A 23527-nucleotide genomic window follows, 5' to 3' on the forward strand; every position below is an offset into this window, starting at 1 on the left:
GTACTCCAGAAGCATCTAAGAGTCACCACGCAAGAAATGTAAACACACCACTACCTTGGAAAAACAATTCAAAATGAGATCATACAGTTATTGGCAACAAAAGTCAAACAGAAGATTGTGGCAGATCTGATTCTGGACTGCACACCTGACATCAACCATACAGAACAAATGACTTTAATGGTGCGTTTTGTAACAACAGAACCTAGTGAAAATGTCCCTGCAATAGTGACTGTCAGAGCATTTTCTAGAATGTATTGACACTGATGACACTACAGGAGTTGTATGACAAATGTGCTTCTTAAAAAGCTGGAAGATACGGGAATTGCGATAGCTGACATGAGAGGACAGGGCTACGATAATGGTGCCAACAGGAGAGGAAAGAACAGAGGAGCGCAGACAGATCCAAGAGTTAAACCCTCAAGCTTTTTTTGTCCCATGCAGTTCTCATTCATTGAACTTCGTGGTCAGTGATGCAGCATCAAGCTTCTAGTGAGGCTGCTGAATTTTTTAATGTAATTCAGAGCACCTATGTATTTTTCTCTGCATCAACTCATCGATGGCAAATTTTGAAGCAACATCTGGGAACATCCTCTCTGACACTAAAACCACTGAGGGCAGCCCCAGCCACCGCAGGTCCAGGTCGGGGCTGAGTTGGTGCTGGGTTTGGGCTGGTGGAGGGATGCCCCGACCAGGCCTTAGAGGAGACATCAAAATGAGGATCCTTTTGCCAATTGCTGATGATGGTCTACACAGAAATTAAAGGTCTCAGGGAACTTTTCAAAAGCACCAGAATGCTAATACAGCTCTCTGTAAAACATGCTTTAATGTCAAAGGCTGTGTGTGAACCTAACAGCTGCTGAAATTGCCTTAACAGTAACTATACTACCCTTACTTAGCTCATAAGTTCACAAAGTGTTTTGAGATAGCTTGAACTAAGTGAGGGGCTACAAAAACTTAATTGTAAAGTTCTATGGATCACAAAAAGAAAGATATTCCAAAGTTATATTTCCCCAATTCTATCCTGATTCCTGTCCATTTGATTACATACTTGATAGCTGATCAAATTTAAAACCTAATTACTATATAAGTAGGCAGCCATCTAATGTACCCTTAGAAAAACACTTAATATGGAAGACAGGCTAAGGACTGTGTAAATTAAATAAACTTGTAGTAAATGTAATAAAAAAATAAACTCTCAATATACAGAAACCAAAAATTAGCTATCTAAGCATTATATTACATAGAGAGAGTTGCAGTGAAAGAACATAATATTACAAAGTACTTGGATGTTAGAAAATGCCAGAATTAAATTGCCTGTAGAACCTTCATTCAGCTGCCTTGTGCATATGCATTATGACAGTCTCTAGTTATGCAATCACATGCTATTTTTTCCAATGCTCAGGGAATTAATCCAGGTTGTCTGTAGCACCCCTACCTCATTTGTTGCAGAAGTTGTAAGGGGTGTAGGAAGAGAAAGGATGATTTTGCGGTTTAGGCAGCTGAATGTCACATTGGGGGATTGGATTCTATCCCTGGCTTTGCCACCTTGAAGAACTCCTCTGTGGAGCTCGAAAACTTGTCTCTTTCACCAACAGAAGTTGGTCCAATAAAAGATATTACCTCACCCACCTTGTCTATAATCACCCAGGAACTTTGTTTGCAGTGTTGTTGTTGGCATGTTGGTCCCAGGATATTAGAGAGAGAAGTCACATGAACTAAACTTTTCACAGGTAGCCATATTCCTCATGTTTCCTCATTTTCTGGGTACCCAACTTCTGGGATCTGAAAAGTGTTGAGAAGTTGGACCTACAACTCAGTAAGAGCTGTGCTGTGAACATATGAAGTACTATATAATACTATATTGTCTAAAAAAATCAAGCCATAAGTATATCAAAATGGATCTTAAAATTAGTCTACACTTTTGAGTCTCACTGTGCCTCAGTTCCCCACCTGTAAAATAGGGATACTACTCCTCTACCTCACAAGGGTGCTGTAAAGATACACTTATGGTGGTGAAGTACACAGATGCTACAGTGGTGAACACCACAGAAAAGCCCGCGATGAAATTAAGAACTCTGTATTCAAAGCAGGATTTGAATGGTGTGTAATAAATAAGGCATAAGACCACACACTGAACAATGATAAAACAAAATACTGAGTAGTTGCTCATTCAGCATCATCTATTCTGTGCACTGAAAGACAGGGACCCCGGAAGAACAAAAAGAAAATTGTATGTGATTATGTAATTAAATACTACATCATAATGCATCTGCACAGGTGGATCAAATTAAGGTTGCAGAGGCAATCTTAATTCTGGCATTTCCTAACTTTAAAGTGCAACTTTACATACAAAACCAACTATATTAGCAATGTTAAAGGTGCAATGTTCTTGTTTATATAAAAGCAAACTGAGAAACACAAATTCCATCACATCATACCATGCTGACTATCCCATGATTCTTCAGCAGGATTAGAACCTTTAGATCAGTGGTCCCCAACCTTTTTGTGGCCAGTAGCATATTCATGTTTTCAGAAGAGTGTGGTAGGCGCCAACAATTTTTCAAGGCTTATTTTGTATTTGTACATTAAATAATACAAAAATCATCATATTTAATATTCCATAATATATGAATCCAGAGAGAAGCCGTGAGGACAGAACACCAGTGACCGCAGCTCCAGAGTACTCTGTCTCCAACAGGTGCGGGGCCCCGGCTTCTCTCTCCTGCTGGGCACTAGGGGGGCCCCGCACCTGCCGGGGACAGAGAGCACCGGCACCTGCAGCCCCAGAGTTTTCTGTCCCTGGCAGGCACGGGGCTGTAGCTTCTCTCCAGCTTAAGCCGCAGCCCCACACCTGCCTGGGACTGAGAACACCGGCGCCCACAGCCCCGGAGATCTCTGTCCCCGTCAGGTGTGGGGCCGCGGCTTCTCTTCCCTGCTGGGCACCAGGCGGGCACACAAATGCCCCGGCGGGCACCATGGTGCCCACGGGCACCGCGTTGGGGACCATTGCTTTAGATCAACAGCAGACTTCTGTCACCTGAGCTAAGAACTGAGAGCAGTAGTAGGTTACTATGCTGTATGTGGGCCAGCCATTAGAGGAAGATGAAACATACACATTGCCAGAGGATTTCACAGCTTATTTCCTGACAGCTGAAGAATGTTGAGACTCAGGAATGCTGGGTTCTATTCCAGGTTACGAGGACAGCATATTCTAGTGGATTCAGACTTCTGCTTCTATAATGTCTCCCTGACCCCCAAAGTGTGGCTCCTTCTGCCCTTGGACCTCCAGCCTCTCCTTGTTCCAGACTGCCCTCAATTGGCTCCTCAGCCCAGCCTCCCCTCCTCTATCACCCCTTCCCCAGACCTTGGGGCCCAGATCCCTATTCCTCTTCATTTAAGTCAGGCTGCCTCCTCCTCCTCATTGCCCATGTTAGCAGCAGGAACACAGAGTAGAGAAGAACACCTCTCCCTGCTCTCACAGTTCTTGTGATGTGTCACAGCATCTCCTTGCTGCCAAAGAACAAATTGCAGGGGGAAATCAGTCCCTCTTCAGCCCCTGCAGTCTCATGCTAGATCATATCCAGCACAGATGGAATCATCTTGAGAATTTAGCTGCAAAATTCTCAAGTCTCTACTGAGCATGTGCAAACAGATTTTTCAGAGGCTCATAACTAGGCCAAATTCAGGCAGATTCTCACAAGGATGACAAAAGGCACATCCCTGACATCAGAGCAATACCCTTGACAAATGCCAGCTATAAAACATAGAGGTACTACAGTTTTTCAGTGAAATGGTTATAAGATTTTTTTTTTAAATGTGGGTAAAGACACCATTTCCTCCTATATTTTGTTCTAAGAAATAGTTGAACTGTTTTTGCTTAAATTTTCCAGAAAAATTCAGCCTGAGTCAGACACCCAGCAGGAAAATTTCAGCCTGAATGGTTAAAGCTTGGTGAATTTATAAGCAATTAAAAAGAATGTCTTATAAGGAAAAGCATCTGGCTAACTGCATGCCTATAATAAAAAGTAGAGAATGCAGGAAGTAAAGGCTACAATACCTTTTACACTATTAAAAGTATGCCTTCTAGTCACAAAACACATTTCCACACTCATCCACTGTAACATTACAATTAGAAGACTCATTTCTAGTGGGAAGCAAAGTGCAACCAAACAAAGATTGTTTTCATGCAAATGTTGTTAGTAATAAAAAGAGAGATAAGACTAGAGAAAATATGACAAGCTGAATTCTTTCAAAATCTTTTCAAGGTTTTCATAAGGCATCAGCAGCTTTTTATCATCTCATGGGAGCAAAAGCAAATTGGTGAGTTGCCATATTTCCCTTTTATAATACCAAGGGATAGTCTATAACAAAAATATCAGAAGATTTTTTGACATGCCAGAGTGCCCCATTATAGCATTATCAGACAGATTTTTAAAAACCAAGGCATTATTACAACAGTAAACATGTAAACGTGTATTAAGTTGATCCAAGCAGTAACTGAGTTTCTATTTTACATTATCAAATATCCTGAGCCTAGAATTATTATAAGGGAACCCTCCCTCCAGCCTAATTAAGAGGTACTATGTTTGTAGCAGGTGTTCTCTGTTTTAGTGCCAGAAAAGACAAAATCCTCAAGGTAGCACAAAATTGTGCCTTTTGTGCCAACTTGTCTGCTCTTGATTTAAATTGTGTGTGATGGGATATTTAACATCGAGCACTTCATCACTTCACCTAGAATTAGATGATGATTTTACTTACAAGGGGCTGAGAACTACAGCCAGCTAATACAATGAATTTGCTCTAGCACAGTGGGGGAAATCTTTTGGAAAGTACAAGCTTGCTTCAGGATTCTATAAAAGCCTGAAATGCTTATATTTTCATTTTCTTAAGCATGCCCCCTCCCCCCCTAAATTTGCTGCTCCGAAAGTGCCTCCTGCTTTAATTTACATTCAAATATTACTATATTCAGCTGTGTTAATTTCCAGTTTTCAAATAGCTCTGGAGTACACACTGAGTTTTGCTGGTTTACAGTCACCCACCCATAATCTGGAGGACGGAGAACCACATTGCTTTGTCTGTCTCAGCATCAGTTCTGAGACGTGAGCTACATATAGCGGTAAGTATAAATGCTTCAATTTACATATGTACAATTTCTTATTTATCATGTATATTATTTCTTAATGGCCACTTCCTTGTAAATAATTACCCTTCAGTACCTTCAACTTAGTCTCTACATTTGGGGCTGGGAAACAGGATTTAATTCCCTTCCAGCCCTTTTTAAAATATACTTCCAGACACTAAAAGTTATGACACAAGAAAGTTACTTTAACCTTGAGAAATCATGGAATATCAAGGTTGGAAGGGACCTCAGGAGGTCATCTAGTCCAACCCCCTGCTTAAAGCAGGACCAATCCCCAGACAGATTTTTGCCCCAGATCCCTAAATGGCCCCCTCAAGGATTGAATTCACAACCCTGGGTTTAGCAGGCCAATGCTCAAACCACTGAGCTATCTCTCTAGATTCCTTTCCTTCCCTATATCCCCAAATCACCCAGAGGATTGTTAGTTTGCTATATTTATACTACTGCTTCACACACATTAAGGAAAATCTATATTGGCAGTATGTAGTTCTTTCCAGCACCTAGCAGAAAGACCAGCTTCCTATATTTACCAAGTGCTCAACATTAAGCACCCAAAACAAATAGATGTGGCACACTGAGTACTGTCCTGGATACAAATGATTTGAACTCAGTGGTTAGCTAGGAAAAATATGTTTGTGCTCTACTTAGAAACACATTTTCAATTGATTGCACAATTACCAGTGTGAAGTATAACTCTCCCAATCTTCCACGAGGGTTCCTGTCAATCCCCTGGATACTACCTATATTACTTGCTTAAGTACTTTGTGTTAATGTAATTGTTTGGTTTTTGCCCATAGTTACCATTCTGTTTCTTTTTGGCATACAGATATCTTCTACCTTGAGTTTCAAGTAACTTCATGGCAAATGGAACTATATTCTCTGCTTAAATCTACTCAACTTCCCTACTTCCCTTTTCAAACTGTTTTGGGGACTTTTAGCACTATTGCATTTATTTTCTACAAGCGAGTTTACGAAACAGTCGATAAACCTATTAAGGAAGCACAGAACATATACTTAGGGCTGGTCTACACTAGGAACTTACATCGGCATAGCTATGTCTCTCCGGAGTGTGAAAAATCCACACCCCCGAGAGAGGTAGCTACGCCAACCTAACCCCAAGTGTACACAGCATTAGGTCGAAGGAAAAAAAAGCTACCACCTCCCTGAGAGGCGGATTACCCTCGCTGACTGGAGAACCCCTGCCATCAGCATTGGGAGTGTCTACACTGAGGTGCTACAGCAGTGCAGTTGGGCCACTGTGGGAGTTTAAGTGTAGACATACCCTTATGCTACCTACTGCTTGTTTGAATAATGGTTTTGATACCTTACTTTTGGTAGGTTCTTCTTTAGAGGCAAAAAAAAAAAAATAAAAAGGAATGGGTTCAAAGCAAAAACCAGTTAACAGAAAATGTTTTGTTTAAAATCTTAGAACAAAATTATCTCTGCATAATATCTACAGAAACTCTAGCTCTCAACTTTCAACAAATTACAAAACATTCAAATTACAGTAAGTGCACTACCACTGTACAGAGCCATACACAACAAAGAGGATCATGTTGGTCAACTAGTTTAAGCAACATCTAACTAATCTCAATGGAAAGTTAAACATTAATGGTATGATGTGGCTCAATTTTTTTTTAACAGCGTATTCAAATAAGAATTTCCAAACCAAAAAAGAATCTAAAAGCATTAAAGTATTTAAGTCTGCATGCTTAATACCAAGAGTATTTTTATTGATCTAAAAGAACAAAAATTTACAATAAAAATACCTTAAAACATGCCATCAAGCTATGTTGCTTCTGCGATGCTATTAAAAACATTTTATGGAATTTTCTTAATAAAAATGTCTCAGAAGTGTGACTGGATAATATAAGTGATATCTTCATTCTTTATGATTTTGTGAATAATAGGTTTTTATTATTAAGCTAAAGCAAACAATCAGAATACATATTCAATATCCAGTACACACAATATAAAGAAAGTAAATCATAACCTCTGCAAAACAAGAGATGATAAAAAGCACGAGGCCTACAAAAGTTATGGTCTACTCCATCCCTTGATGACGGACTGGGCTCCGTGTCTGGCGATCAGAGGAAGCTTACCTCACTAAATCGAAATAAGGATGAAACACATAATCAAGTTTAGAGAAAAAGTTAATGAGATTAGATTAATTCTGTGGAATCAGGCCTACTAATAGTAAAAAGGTGATAGTTCACTTAGAGAAACAGGGTTTAGGTTTGTTTTTTTGGGAGGGTGGAGGATAATGGGACAAATTACCCAATTTTTTGTAACAATTTGTTTAATAATTCCATAGTTTTCAAAACACCACTTTCATATCAGAAGTGTTTTACACTTGCACAATGTTAATTACTTTATTATACATGGAAGCCTGTAATAGGCTGATTACACTAGAAGACTGCAAACAACCACTGGTACTTTTCTGACACCAGAAAAGTACGTAAGACTGAAACATCACCAAGAGTACATAAAAAACCATCAGCATAAACATCACCAAAAATTACATAAAAAAACTAAGCAGAAAAAAACATTTTCAAAAAAGTGGTTTAGAGCAGTGCCACTGCCTTTCAGCAGCTTCAAATGGCCACTAGCAATTCTGGGTTTCCGTGGCTCCACAGGCATTAATCAGGATTCACATATAATAAATAATGTACCACAAAATATACATAAAGTATGGCAATAATTCCATTAAAGGGTTATGGTGACATTAAACCACTCAAGCTCCACCCTTGTGATGTATGTCATCACCAGAAACCTTTGATGGCATTGCAGCCTTAAGCCCCAAGCCTGCAGTGAGATATGTTGTAGACCAGGGCACCTATATGGAGACCCACTGAAGTTACTGGGATCTGTTGGACACAGCCATCCATGTTAGCAAATCCCCAGGCAGCATCAGGGCCTTACTTTGTACAATTGGGAGTATATTATTTCTTATTGTACATGGAAACCTTAATAGAATTATAAAATACATGGGTGTTTACATTTTTATTTTTCTGTACTTGATGTCATAAGACGACACCAGTAAGTACATAATAAATTATGCACTTTCTGGAATGTAAATCTTTTCAAATTCCAACTGTTAAGATGGGAAGTAACCAGGGAAGGACCACAAACCATGTAGGATTGAACCAGGGAGGACAACAAAATATGCAGAATGGGGACCTAGCATGCTAACAGGAAGGGATGGAGGAGAAGGGAAAAATGCTGATTTGTTTTAAACCATGTATAATAAATAATGTATCCCAAAGGGGTATATAAGTTATGACTGTAGCTTCAAGTTGGGGTTCTAATGACATGAACGAGCCGCTTAAGTTTTGTTCTCAGGGCTTATGTCACTAGAATCTCTTTATGGAATTACAGCCTTGTACAGGAGTTCAGGGGACATTATTGTTTATATTAAAGCTATCATTCTAGGCATTTACCATGGATCCAAGAATATTTGCCCCACCAATCTGGAATGAGTCACCTGGAAGAAGAGGAGTACATTAAAAGCCACAGCAAGATGTAGGTAGCGAAATTCTCAGAATTTTGATTCATCCTAGATATAAAAGACAGCAGTCTGAAAATGTTTTAGATCCCTTCCTTAAATGTTGAAATATATTTGCCACTATCTGTAAATTGGAAGTTCCAGTACACAAATGGTGCATAGAATTTCCATGCTTCGTTACACTTTCCTGAGAGTAAAGCAATTAGAATAAACCTTAATCCTAGGAACAAAGTTAATTTTTTGCATTTTAAACTTTTGGGCTATTCCCTGACACTCTATGTATGTAAATTTGATTGCTAAACATTTGGAAAAAAAAAACTATTTTAATCTATTGATTTTTTTTTTATTAAAACCCATAATAAACAGACCTAAAAAAAATTACACTAACAAAATAAACTAAATATGAAAAGTTGCATTGAAAGGGCATGTTACATTATTCTTAACAGGACCATGTAGAAACATTCCAATGGCAGTGTTATGAAAATAGAACAAAATTACATTAAAAAGACCCCACAGCCTGGTCACACTTGGGACCTTACCTGTAACTTTGGCTGGTAGGGGTCTTTACTCTTGTACTACATGGCTCATTTACATCAGACATCATATTTGTATACCCTGAGAAATCTGACACTGAAGTCCTTATTCTATGGTCCACTTCTCCATTAGAGTTAGTGATAAAAGTCATTGGCACCCTGCTGCCCAACTTAAATTGAGAACCAAACGCTTGTGCAAAGTTCTCAATCTGGTATGTTGCTCTAGGCTCTACATCCTTCTGGGGATCTATCTGGCTAGCTAACTCCTGAGGTGGAATCTGAAAGCTTGTTGAAGATTCTAAATTTTTCTGTTCCTTCTGGCTACTCAATTTCTGAGATGTAGACTGGTAGTTTGATGAAGTCTCTAAATTTTTCTGTGAATCTATCAGATCATCCAGCTCTTGAGAAGGAGTCAACTGTTGATGTGTAGCCTCCAAAGCAGATAAATAAAAACCTGGTTGAGATCCAAGCAACATCCCAAAAGGAGGCTTTGGCAATGCAGTTGGCAACACTGAGGTAACAGACTGGCTGAAGCCACACTCAAGAGGAGATGTAGTGTATATCTGTTTGTCTTGAAACAAACTGTGGTTATGGAGAGTTGAAGACAAACTAACAAATTGGAAACTGGGCCCAAAAGCAAAACCAGTGCTATTGGTCGTTCTTTCAAAAGCCTGTTGGAGGTATTTAGAGTATTCTTGCAACATGCTTGCCTTATCATTTGAAGCTGTTTGAGAGTTTGGGCTCAAATTTTCTTCTTGAACCATCTCTGAATGTTCTCCCGAGGTGTGTAAGTCTACACGCTGTTCAGTTATACTGAAAGGATCTTCCTTCTGGCCTTCTGACTTGTGAGAGTACTGGTCCAAAAGACTCTGCAAGACTTCATCAGGAATTCCAGACTTGTCATGGCAAGACTTCATTTCAGTATTTAGAGATGTTGAATCAATAAGAGATAATGGGGCTTCATTATCCATAACACTTACACCTGCAGACTGGATGACAGACTGTTGGGAGGCCATATGTCCAACATTTATAGAAAAGGCACTGTTACTGCTGGCGGTTTGCAAATATCTTCTTTTCTTTGAAAACTGCATGGCATCATCATAATTGCTACTTATTTGACCTGGTTTTCCACCTGCATTTTGAAGAAGGCCAATAGCTTCTACACCAGTATTGGTTACTATACCAAGAGAGCCGCTTTGTTTCCCAGGCAATGGTTTTTGCCCAATAATATCTGGTAATGGTGACACAAAATTAAGGTAACTCTTGTCTGCATTTTTTCTGTTTCCTTTTTTGAAGACCAACTTTGGCACCTTTTTTTGTAATTCTTCCATGCCAGCACCAACTAAGCCACCACTGGAAGACACAACAGGAATTTCTACTGCATAATTCTGCATGGTCATATTACTTGCAACTTGTGATTCAGTTACTTTATTACTAGACTTATGTCCTTTGTTATCAATGGATATACTTTTTGTTTTACTTTTTCTCCTTGAAGAACTTGTATTTCCCTGAGACAACACAGCCAGGCTCCCCATGTTGTGATTTGATGATCCAGGTTCCATTCCCGCACCTGCTTTACCTATGGCTTCACCACATGTTCGTCTGTGCTTCAACAGTCTATCAGTCCTTGAAAAATACTGCTGACAAGTGTCACATTTGTATGGCTTTTCTCCACTATGTGTTCTCTTGTGTCTCTCCATATGGTACTTCTGGATGAATTTCATGCTGCACTGGTCACATCCAAATGGCTTCTCCCTACTGTGGATCTTCTCGTGTCTCTGGAGCAAGTACTTCTGGATGAAACCCATGCTGCACTGGCTGCACTGGAAAGGCCTTTCCCCAGTGTGAATGAGCACATGTCTGCGCAAGTGATAGGAGCTCCTGAAGGCAGCGCTGCAGTGTTCACAAACATGAGGTTTCTGACTTGAGGACAAGATGGCAGCGTCTGCGTCTCCCACCAGTGGGGGTTTGGATGAGGCGCTCTGCTTGCGCTTGGCTTTGATTCCCTGAGATTCTGGCTTTGGCCTCTTCACCTTCTTGCCGTGGCCATCGTGCTTTGGCTCATCGGAGCCCCCAGGGGTGCCCTCGCTCCTGCCGCTCAGTAATAGGTCCCGGTGGGGATGGTGGTGCAGGTGGTGGAGGAGGCTGAGGTCCTGAATCACACTCTGGCTGGCTCCTTCCCCGCTGCCACTGCCCAGGGCTGGGTGCCTCTCCTCCCCAGCCCCTCCGAACAGCCCCCCATAGTGCTGCTGCTGTTCCTCCTCGCTGGGTTTCTCCTGCTTGATGCTCACCAGCGACTGGAGGAAGCCCCAGGGGCTCCTCTGCGAGGAAGAGGAAGGGAAAGCCCCAGCCGGCTCCTTCTTGAAAGTCACGTCCTGAGGGGGGGGCGGCGCGGGAGTCTCGGCCGCCGCAGAGGAAGAGGCGGCGGCGGAGGGAGGCGGCGGCAAGACGCACTGCGAGGGGTGCTGGGCCGCCGGCGGGGGCGCGGCCGCCCGAGTGAAGCTGGTGACCGGCGGGAGGCGGTGGTTGAACATGACCATGCTGGGGGGGAAGGTGGGCTCCATGGCCGCCGCCCTCTTGCTGCCGCCGCCGAGGAAGCCGCTGCCGAGTTTCATCCCCCAGGAAGCCGGGCCGGGGAGGAGGCGCGGCCCAGAGGGGCTGCGGGACCCGCCGCTCGCCCGCAGCCGGACGCCGCTCGCTCAGGGTGCCGCTCAGCGCCCGTTCACCGAGCCGGCCCCGCCCGGGCGCATCGTCACCGCCCCACCCGCGCCGACGGGCAGCACCCGGCCCTGGCTGCACTTACGGCTCCCGCCGCCGCCTCCAGTCAAAAATAACGCCGCGTCCGCTCCACAATGGAATTAGCAGCCCCCGAACGCGGCACTGCACATGCGCGGCGCGCGGCATGCTGGGAAGGACCCAGCCAGGAGGGCCGCGCTGGGCGGGCAGCGCTCGGCGAGCAGCGCGCAGGCGTAACAGACCCCCCCCCCCCTTCGCACGCATCGGCCATCTCTGCCCTGCGGCCCGTCACGCCGCCTGGCTGCGCCCGGCGACAGAGGCCGGGGGGGGGGGGTGCACCCTATTCCTGGGGGAGGCCCCGTGCCCCCGGCGTGACACAGGGGCAGGGATTGCCCTGGACACGTCCCTGCTCTGCGTCAGGGCTGTGTAACGGGCTGCGCGCTCACCGGCGGCAGCACCGTGTCAGACCCCTCGGCACCGCCTCAGGCATAGTCCTAGCGCCAGCGCGCAGGCTGCCTTGCGCAGCCTCTTAGCGCAGCTTAGGGAACAGAGCCTGATAGAAACCCCCGTGGAGACACAGGCGAGAATGGGTGACGTTAGCTCCGTGGGTTTGGTGCCTAAGGGCCCTGTTAACTAGCCCAGGGTACAACACAACCTAACAGTGTTTCAGACCTGTTAGTGTAATGCACTTGTGGATGGTTAATACAGGTCTCCCTCTTTAGCCTGTATCATAACAGGGCTTCTCAGGCATAAAAAGCTAAAGGAACTAATATAATTAGGGGGAAAAAACCCATACCACGCCCCGCACACACACTGGGCCTAAACTAACACTAAGTAAAAGCACATGTGCATCTTCACTCCTGCAAAGTATCTTCAGGATTAGGGGATATATAGATATAGACATAAATAAATGTGTATTGTTTTTGTTGACAGACTCAAAAATAATTACTTTGACAACCTCTTCTACACACACAGAAATTAATATTTTATGTATTTATTTAGAGCCAGATTCTGATACCCCTATTGAGTTAGCATCTTACTGCACTGACTCCATTGATATTAATGGAACCACTCCTGAAATATTACTTAAGAGTAACAACCAAATTTGGCCTATTGATTGTATATATGTATCCATTCATAACAGATGCATATTTGCTTGTGGGCACTTCATCTGAAATCTGTGACAAGTGCAAATTGGAAAGCACATCTAGATAGTTCATCCTTTCTTCCGAAAAAAATAGCATAAAGTAAAAGACAGCTCCGTTAAAGAAAACTGTGCAAGCAAATTAATTGTACATTTAGAGACTTGATAGTTGTTATACCTGAAGACTGCTACATAATTACTCTTATATCAGTACAGCCCAATTGAAAAAGTTTGGCACACAGTTGTAACAAATATACATATGCCTGATTAATGGTGCTGCTTGCCATTTTAGTTGCATATAAGAAAATCCCTTCACTATTATTAGGCTTAGCAGAATTTGATTTTGAATGTTTTGATAATTTTGACAGCTAAAAATGTATATTTTAAGCATTTTTTTAATTTTTGTTTATTTAAATTTTCATAGATGCAGAAAATTATGGGGTTGGAGGAGTTTAACCATTACTTAATGACAGTAGGCAAGTCTAAAACGTTAAAGCCTTATAACTATTAAAACAAAAATTGTCAACATCATGTCAGCATCTACAAAATAACTATCAATAAACTAAACTCTAATAAGTTGTCAAGCAGCATTTCTCTTTGCCTATCTGTAAATTTCTATTATTGATGGGGAATTTTTTTTTGTCAGTTTGTGTGTATTTGGTGAAATCAACGTTGACTGACATTTACTGGTAAAAATCTCATCTTTCCAAATGTAATTATAATGGACTGATGCAACTCCAGAGACATATTCACAATCACACCACTTTAATTAAAAAAATAACCTCTCCATGAAAGATTGCAGCTGACATTTTTCTTCATTTTCACTAGTGGTGTTAAACTAGATATGCAGCCTTGACTACTAATAACTTTTGAATAAAATTCTGTTTAATTTCCAACAGTTGATTCCCAAAGCTTTTTATTTATTTATTTCTATGGATTTTTAATATGGCATCCCAAATATAATATGCACCCAGGTGTATTAGTAACTTCTTACTGAACTGATTAAAACTTTTTTTTTATCATGAATGGAACTATAAGGGCACAAGCTATGATAACAAAATTATGATTTGTTTACATTCCGTTTGCTATATCTATCACCTGTAAAGATCATCAAGTAATTTCCATAGGCCTGTTTGCAGTTATTAGAAAGCCTTGCTGTAGATTTTAAAAGTCTTCCAAAATATATAAAAGATGTAAATATTAAACCTAGGATATAAGAAGTTTCTATACCCTACAGAATTCTAAATTCAGTTATTAAGTAAGACTAGTTCTTGCTACATTTCATGTAACTATAAATGCAGTTCCATTTAAACTGTGTGCAAACTAAAACTTAGTTATATATAAAAACCAACTTGAATTGTGAAAGTTTAAGACTGTCAAGTGTAGCTAAGTGTTAAAAGAAAGACTAGGAATTCAAAAACTTAAAGCAGCAGTAAAATATTAGTCAATGCCTATGAGAAATGAGTCTGTCCCTTTATTCAGGGTGTCTATGTTTAATGGTAAGATGGGATGCATATAAGCTAGTCCAAGCATGAAGGGCAGTAGGACACTCATATGGAAAGCCAACTTTGTCCCTCAGTTATCAAGATAAGAAACCTGTCATTTCTCTCATTCACTCTGTCAGCCTTGAGATACTCCAAGCAGACTTACCTCTGTGTTGTACACCCCATATATCAGGAAGATGAAGAGACCCTGTAAAATAAAATGGAGGGAAAAAGCTGTTAACTCTAATCATTTCAGCAGTAGAAATACCTGAAATAAACTTTCCTGGGAACAGACAAAAGAAGACACACTTCATCAAGGTCAATTTATTTTTCTATTTTTCAACATTATAAGCTGTACCTTGAGCATTTATTTGATAATATAGGAGTACATTGCCTACAATATTTGTGCTATTCAACTGTTTGGCAATAAAATATTCAGGACCAAAGAATCTAAAATGTTAATTAGAAAAATTTAAGTCACACCTGAATGGCCTCTTGAACATGAAATAAAAAAACATCAAAAATGCTATTAAACTAAGAAAAGAGCAAATATTTATTTTTCTAAACATCTTTTAAAATTCAATCAGTAAAAAGTTTTATAGTTTATTACCATGTTCCATAATAAAACTATATGTATGCATGCATACACGTTTGTGTTTGATATATAGATACATACACACCTAAAAACACAAATATTCAACTTTTAAAATGAAACTAAAATAGCAATAAAATAAGAGATGTATCATTATAAAGAAAAGTATAGAGAAAGGTAACAAAAATTAAATGAAATAGCTAAATTGTTCAATATTTCATTAATCAGAGATCTCTGTCTCGACAGTAGGGAGTAGTGAACTCTCAAGGCAGACTTAGACACTACAAAATATTACAGAACAGTAGATACTAATCATAATTTATCAAAGCCAATATATTTTATGAGCTTCTTCAAATCTGACTAGCATCAGACAATAAACAAGCAAAGAGACATTCTGGACTTCTGTGGGGCTCTGTGTGATCTTTTCACAGGAATTTATTTGCAAGATCAGGGGCTGAGTTAATATACTGTTAATTCTTCCAAAGACTAACAACAGGCAAAATCCTTCAAAATATGAGCAAAATACATCAATTAGGAACATAGCAAATCAGAAAAACATTATAAAGTTGTAGAAGTACTTTCTTAGGGAAACTTCAGTAACTTGAGTTCAACACATCTGGTATAATTACCCTGAAGAAATAAAAAGTCTCATATTTGCTCAACAGAATTTTGAATTCATATGTGGGCCTACCCTACGTTATAATAAGAACTTTGTTTTGTTTTTTCCATTGGCATATACAAGCTGCCTGTAACACTATGATACATGAGGTTTTCTGAAGCAGAATAGAAGATAAGGTAACAAAAGAAGTTACCGGTTTTAAGTTCTATATAAAAATTATTTAAACACAGCTAGGGTATTTCTGCAGTTGTTACATCATCAGAATTACTGTATCAAGAGATATTGAACTATAAGGGAGATTATGCACATTTAGTATTTCCCCAGGTTACACAGCATGGAAGTTAAACTCTTGAGGGGGAGAATAAGATTACTTAATTAATTTATAATAAAATAAATATTAAATTCTAGTACACCTTTTTGGGGTGTTTCTTATCATGATGAAAGCAGTTTATTTAATGATACATATAAACTGATACAAAGGATAGACACCTGGTTCTGTACACGCAGTATTGAACATTCTGCACTTCTATATTGTGCTTCTTGTTTGCAAAATAAGTGCCAGATTCTGCAAACACTGCAATTCATGTAAGTGAAGTTACTTACGTGCATAAGTGTTTGCAAAATTGGGTCCTAATTTTGCTTTCAAATGAGGGTGAGCATAAACTTCCGTATGTGGAACATATAGTGTAAAACACAAGGATTAATAAATTTTAGTATACCACTGGCTTCTCTTAGAGAAGAATTTGAAATCCATGTTGCTTAGACTAAAGGAGTAGATTAGCCTGAATTTACATATTTCATTAACTGAAATAAAATTCAAAGATGAATGAAATGTAGTTACAGAAATTAAATAATTATGGTTGTATGATAGGTCGTAACAAAAAATAAAAATGTATGGAATTTAAATTGAATGTTCAAACTTGACTAAGCAATAATCAAATGAAGTTAATGTGATACACAGTAATTGACGCAGTATCACAATGGTTATTACAAAGCTGAAATACTATTTAACTTTTTTCTAATATTCTGCACAGAGAATTATTGTATAAACATGGATCCTTTATACAGACCTGAAGGTCAATCAAGCTCATACCAATTAGTATTGAAGACTGTCATTGACACTTAACATTAAGACAGTCATACATTTAAATTATTTGATTACTATTTAATGGCCACATATGGACCAAACATATGCAGCTGCACAGGACTAAGAGGAGGAGTAAGATACACATCTGTATGGCCTCCTCAAATCTCTGTTGCAGGTGTAAAAGCAGGAGTTGAACTCTTGGTACTTCTCTTTCTACATAGGTGGACAGCGAGTGAGTGGGGAGGGGCAGGAAAGAGGAGTTGACACAGAGGAAGCAGTAAGCTGTTATTGGTAAGAACAAATAGATTACTACTCTCTGGGAGCAGGGAAGGAATTGTGCCTCTCTTAGTACAGATCATAGAATATCACGATTGGAAGGGACTCCAGGAGGTCATCTAGTCCAACCCCCTGCTCAAAGCAGGACCAATCCCCAGACAGATTTTTGCCCCAAAATCCCTAAATGGCCCCCTCAAGGGTTGATTTCCAACTCTGGGTCTAGCAGGCCAATGCTCAAACCACTGAGCTATCCCTCCCCACAAAACGGGACTCAAACCCGGAACCTTTGAATCCCTTCATCCTCTAGAAGTCCAATGTGCTATCCATTGCACCACAAAGCCACCTAACTTACTCTGCTCACTCTATCACCTTACTCTGATCTAAAAAAATCCCTTCACTAATAGGCATGAAGACATTTTATTATTTGTATTACAATAGCAACTAATGACCCCAAGTGAGGTTGGGATCCCATTGTGCTAAGTACGGTACAAATACAGAAGAAGAGTTCCTGCCTTGAAAAGTTCACAATCTAAATGGACAAGACAGACAAAGGGTAGGGGCAAGGACAGAACATACAAGCAGAGTTGAGTCTCATTTTCCAAGAGTTCAACAGAAACATTTCACACCTCTCCTCTGTTGTTTTACCTAGAAGTTCCCACCAGTCCTTCAGATCAGCTAGGGTCTACTGCTCTGCTTTTTTGACTTTGGGGAAAAAAACAAAAAAACAACCAGTTTTGCTCTGTCTAGTATTTACTCAGAAAACCTCTTTAACTGGGTCTCTCTCTTGGGTGTAAATCAGTAGTTCATCTTTAAACCTAAACTTTTCTCATCAAAATTGTCCTTCCTACCTTTGATAAGATAGCCCATGGACAGTTTTAACCTTTAACTATTTCTCAAAATCTGTTCTACCTTGGTTAGTAACAGTTGACTGTCGTATTAAAAGTCCATTTGGATTTAGGGCAAGAAAGCCCTGAGGTCCAGTTCTTTTATCAGAACATTCACCCCATGATTTATCATTTGTTCCTTCAATCTCCTGCTATTTGAAATTTGCTAGAATCTTTTTTTATTGACAATATATTTGTAAGATTTGAAAGACATAAAATATGCAAAATGTAAACATCTGTTAAACATTGCATAACATCAAAAAGTGAATATAAAGTATGTTTATGTCAACATTGTTTTAAATATTCCCTGTATCAGGACTTTTCTTTTTGGATCATATCATCCTTCAGAGTGTATGGCATTATTTAATCCTGTTTACCTTTAATAATCACATTTTTGAGGCTCTTGCACTTTCATTTGCTTAACATAAAAATAAAAATGAACAGCTAAAAATTCCCAAGTACTAAAAACACAGCCTGAGATACTTCAGTGAATCAATTAAATATATTAGAAGATAAATTGTAAATCTAAGTTCATCACTTTGATGCAATGTAAAGGAATTAAAATACCTGAATTGTAGTTTTACTATGTAAATTCCTGACATGACCACAAATATTTTAACACATGCATCTAATTTTAACTTATTAAAACCTTTCTTTACAGAAATAAATCTGTGTTGTAAATACATTCTTTAATATACATGCAGTGACGAAAAGAGAACACTTCACCTGTAGACACACTGAATTAATTATGCTTATTTATTCCATGTGTAAGAAATGGATGCATGTTTTGTGGCAGTAGGCATGTATGGATTGCAAAAATTACATGGTGAGACTGAGCAATCTCCCTAAAATCATAGATGAATTATATCAACTCTTGTCCTTGACAAGGATATAGAAATTTTTTACATTCCAGGGCCAGGCTTCATAGTCACCAACTTATACATGACCTTGCATCATCAGGGAAAGAACTAAGTACCCTCAACTCCAAAAGTGCAGGTTTTTATCACTTAAATTAAAGAAGTACTTCCATTAGCTTGTCCAAAGTATTTGTTTTGACAGAACCACGTTGCCATTTAAAATTACATTAAAAAGCTTCAAAATTAGCACCTCAGACATACATCGGAACAGTTCACATCTCTTAGCTATTGTTCAAATCTATCTGCACTCTGTGAAAATGCAGGGAGATAGCATGGCTTTGGTTCATATTCAGGTGGTTTTCTTCATAACTATAAATACTAGAAACTTTTTAAATGATTAAAGATTTAATATCAAGGTAAAATGGCATTCTGGCTCATTCTCCCACTGCAAGAACAAGGCCACTTTCCCCCTCCCCCCAAACTCTGTCCTATGCATATTGCTGTGGAGACAAATCTACCTGGTACTCGAGAAGAAGATCTAAAGCAGAACAAATAACTTTAAATAGCATTGCCTACATCAGAGGACAAATTCAGTCCATAACTATTCACTAAAGATTGATTGAACCCATCCAAAGGAAAAAAGGTAGAAACTGTTGAAGAGACCTGAGTTATAACCAAGGGAGTGATCTACCACCATACCTCTCAAAGTTAAACAAAAACAATTATCTAGACAGCTGTAGCAAACATCTTCCTCAGGAACAAGTGCTGCTAAGAGGCTCGTGGAAATTCCCGTAGAAATAAATGAGATATTTATAAATGAGGGGTAAGCACCTTTGCCAGGCTATTGACATAAATACAGCCAAATTCTGCTATCCTTGCTCATGTTTAGTAGTACCTTACAGCACAATTAACACCATTAATTTCAATGAGACAATTCATGGATTAAGGTACTGCTTAATGTGAGTAAGGGAGACAAACTTTGGCTCATGGGAAATGGAAGCTTTAAAATTATTACCTCTAGAGATACAGATGTAACGTTGTAAATAAACAGGGATGCAATCAAAATGTGATCCAAGTGTTTCTGTCAGGTCCAATTCTACATTTTCAGGTATTCGTTTACCTTGGATCTACAGATAAGTTTATTTTCTGCAAAAGGTTCTGACAATATATCAGGGTGCAGCAGCCATTTCAAAATGTCTGTGTGTATATTTACCATGATCTTTAGTGTAGTTTTATGTATCATATCGCCCTTCCTTTTGGTGCCTAATAATTCAGGGCTTGATCCAGGGCCAAGTCAAGTCAATGGGAGTTTTTCCATTGATTTGAATTTTTTTTGGATTAGGTCCTTAATCTCCTAGAGGTTGGATTAAACTAATTTAATATAACTTTCATTCTACTAGAACAAAAATGTTGTAAAGACTAATTAAAGGGTTAGAGTACTGATGAGATAGTAAATTGGATCTAGTGCAAATTGTATAGCTACACTGTCTGAAATATAATTTAGTGATTTTGGTCAGAATTCAGACCATTTAAAACATCCCTTGAAGATCGAGAAATATGAATTTACTTTCTAACAAATCAGACAGGGTTATCCATCTTATGTTTCATTAGTGAGATATAGATATAACTTATGAAAGCTTTCCATCTAAATTCTACCCAGTCGCTGAATTCATGCTAAATGTTGTTTCCTCTAGAGCTAATGTCATGTGATTCAACAGTTCTGCCACATTCTTTTCCTCATTTTAAACAAATCAGATCAACTCTCTTTGGATTAGAAGCAGTCAGCACTGGATTTAGGGGCAGGCGACCCAGAAGACTGTCTGGGCTAGCAGGCTTGGGGTCAGGGTGCTATTTTTGTTGTTAGCAACAAAAGGGAAAATAGAATGTGTGCAGTAAAATATTTCCGGTATTCCATATGTGGATGCTTTTTTCACTAACCTCCTAGAATGTTCTGGACCTTTATAGAATCTCATGGAACCTTCCAGACCTTCTGGGAATTAGATTTTCCTTGAACTTCCTAGAATGTTGTCAGCCATGCCCTTGCAGGTATATAAGGGGCAGGGCATCGCCAGTCGGTGAGATACAAGAATGAAGTGAAGTGAAAGCCCAGATAGGATACTGTGAACTTTTGTTTTATTGTGTAATTGTGAAAGTGTACTTGTGTTTTAAGACTTGAAGGGTGTAAGTGGCAAACTAATAAAGGACATATTTAATGAGACACCAAAGAGATCTATCGAATGCCTATCTATGCAACAATATAAAAGAGATACTGTTACTTCTTTTCCCAGGCTTAACACGTAATATTTGATGACTTCCTAAGACTTCAAAACATACACTTTTGCTCTCCCTATTACTGTTTGTTTTCCCCCTTAGAAAACAAAAGATGCCCCCACAGAATCCTTCAGGACCTCAGTATAGGAAGTTAAAAGCTCAATTGCAATCTAGGTTGCAGGAAAAGGCAAATTTGATGGGAAAATATCTGAAACAGAAAAAGAGACTGGGCTTTAGGCAGTTGCAATTGTCCCAGCACAGAAGAAATTGAGAAATGAAGTGTACATGATGGACATCCTACTGAGGAATTAGCAGATTTACCTGAACATAAGGAATGGAAACTTGAGGAAAGTGATGAAGAATTGTCCAGTTTTCCTGGCAGCGTAAAGGAGAGTGATGAAAGAAGAATGTGGCTCACATGAAAAGGAGAGTAACAACAAAGGAAAAAGGAGAGAAATGATGAAGAATTAGTCTTGCATGATGACAGAAACAGCAGTGAAAAAAATTACACATCACAAATCGATACATCGAATCCTGCTTTATGGCGGGCAGTCCTAAACTCTACTGATATTGATAGTATAATTTTGAACAGTCTGGGGAAAATCAAGGATATGACTTTCCAGTAAATAAGCATAAATGACACTTTTCAAAGTCACGCTGCGAAAGAGTGCTCAAGAATGGTGAGAAACTGACTCGGTGTTGGCTAGTTTCCTTGAAATTAAGTGACAAAGTGTTCTGTTTTTGTTGCAAAATATTTAACAAGAATGCCAAATCATTGCTTGCGCTTTCTGGGTACAGTTACTGGCATAACTTAGCTGATGCTCTGAAGCAACATGAAAAGTCACCCAGCCATTTTATGACCTACTCCAAGTGGATGGAGGTTGAGTCCAGGCTCAAGATGAATAAATGCATAGATGCAGAAAACCAGCACATTATTAATGTAGAAACCCAGCATTGGAAGAATGTGCTCAAGCGTCTGATCTCAATTACCCTCTTCCTTGCAAACAACAATTTGGCTTCCCAGGGCTCGTCAGATAAGTCGTTCACTCAACATAATGGTACTTTCCTTGGTTTGGTATAGCTCCTTGGGAAACAGACAATATCATGTGTGAGCACCTACATCGAGTAGTTCGTGAAGAAGCTATGGACCGTTACTGCAGCAAAACAATTCAAAACAAATTGATTGACTTTATGGCAAGGAAGGTACTCGAAAACATATTGATGCGGCTTGGCAAAGTGAATTACTACACCGTAATAATGGACTGCACTCCCGACATTAGTCACAGTGAAAAGATGTCATTTACAGTAAGATTTGTTGACAACGAAGATGGCTGTATCCAAGTAAAGTAACACTTTATCTGTTTCCGGTCTATGGATAACTACTGGAAAAGGCCTAACAGAACTCTTTATGAAGTTTTGAATGAGAATAAAATAAAGCTTCATGACTGCCAAGGCTATGACAATGGCATAAACATTGAAACAGTGGCATCCAGACAAGGATCCTTGCACTGAATCCAAGAGCTTTTTTGGTGCCTTTTGGCAGCCATTCTCTCAACCTCATTGTGTCAGATGCAGCATCATCTTCTTTAGATTCAGTATCTCTCTTTGGAGCATGGGAAAGGATGTAAGTCCTGTTTTTAGCATCAACTATCAGATGGAAGATCCTCATGGACAGTGTTACAGATCTGACCATGAAGCTGCTAAATGACACTCACTAGGAGATCTGCATTGACAGCAAAAGGACAGTGAGGTACCAAGTGACTGAGGTTTACGACACTCTGATGGAACTGGAGCAATCAAGTAAAGCTGAGGCCAGAATCCTACACAAGGCGCAAAGCCTGGCAAACCAGATCACTGACTTCAAATGTCTGGTCTCAGTTATGGTTTGGCACAATATCCTGTTCCAAGTAAACATTGTAATCAAGGCATTACACACGCAGTTGATACACATTGCAACCACTACCATCTGATGAGAAGCTGCCTTGATTTCATTGTGGCCTTCAGAGACAAAGGATTTGATGATGCCATCACTGCTGTCAAAGAAATGCTGGAAAACTTAGGAGTTGAGCCTGTCTTCAAGGAAACTCATATGCATCAGTAGAAGAGAGAGTTTGGTTTCAAGGGCAGAGATGAGGTGATGGGAAGCTCAGAAGAAAAATTCAAGAGGGAAGTTTTTTGCTTGCTCGTTGACACTGCACTCGAGTGTCCATGGAAGAAAGGTTTGGACAAATGAAGCACCATGAAAAAACCTGGGTTTTTTTTTTGTATGACTTTAGTAAGCTGCCAGCAGACAGGAATCAGAGTAGACAGGCATGTCTGCAGCTGGTGAGCAACAAAGGTGCTGCGGCACCTTGGAAAGCAACACAGGCAGGCTCAGATGCAAGTGGGCAAGTATATGC

General features: G+C 39.7%; 1 protein-coding gene and 1 long non-coding RNA gene across 3 annotated transcripts in view; one reads left to right on the forward strand and one right to left on the reverse strand.

Moving 5' to 3' along the window:
- Positions 1–6918, forward strand: part of LOC120370810 — a 57278-nt gene extending 50360 nt beyond the window's left edge. For both annotated transcript variants that reach the window (XR_005583955.1, XR_005583954.1), the window contains exons 4-6: positions 4266–4320; positions 4986–5116; positions 5967–6918. This is a non-coding gene — a long non-coding RNA (uncharacterized LOC120370810). The remainder of the gene's footprint in view (positions 1–4265; positions 4321–4985; positions 5117–5966) is intronic.
- Positions 6919–6927: 9 nt separating this feature from the next.
- On the reverse strand, positions 6928–12043 carry ZNF281 (zinc finger protein 281). The gene is made up of 2 exons (XM_039486016.1): positions 9185–12043; positions 6928–8624 (listed from the first exon to the last, which is right to left on the reverse strand). Exons 1-2 carry the CDS (start codon positions 11791–11793, stop codon positions 8621–8623), a joined length of 2613 nt encoding a protein of 870 aa, XP_039341950.1. The 5' UTR covers positions 11794–12043; the 3' UTR covers positions 6928–8620.
- Positions 12044–23527: the final 11484 nt, after the last annotated feature.

The sequence above is a fragment of the Mauremys reevesii genome, linkage group 8 (genome assembly GCF_016161935.1).
Source record: "Mauremys reevesii isolate NIE-2019 linkage group 8, ASM1616193v1, whole genome shotgun sequence".
Taxonomy (NCBI): Eukaryota; Metazoa; Chordata; order Testudines; family Geoemydidae; genus Mauremys; species Mauremys reevesii.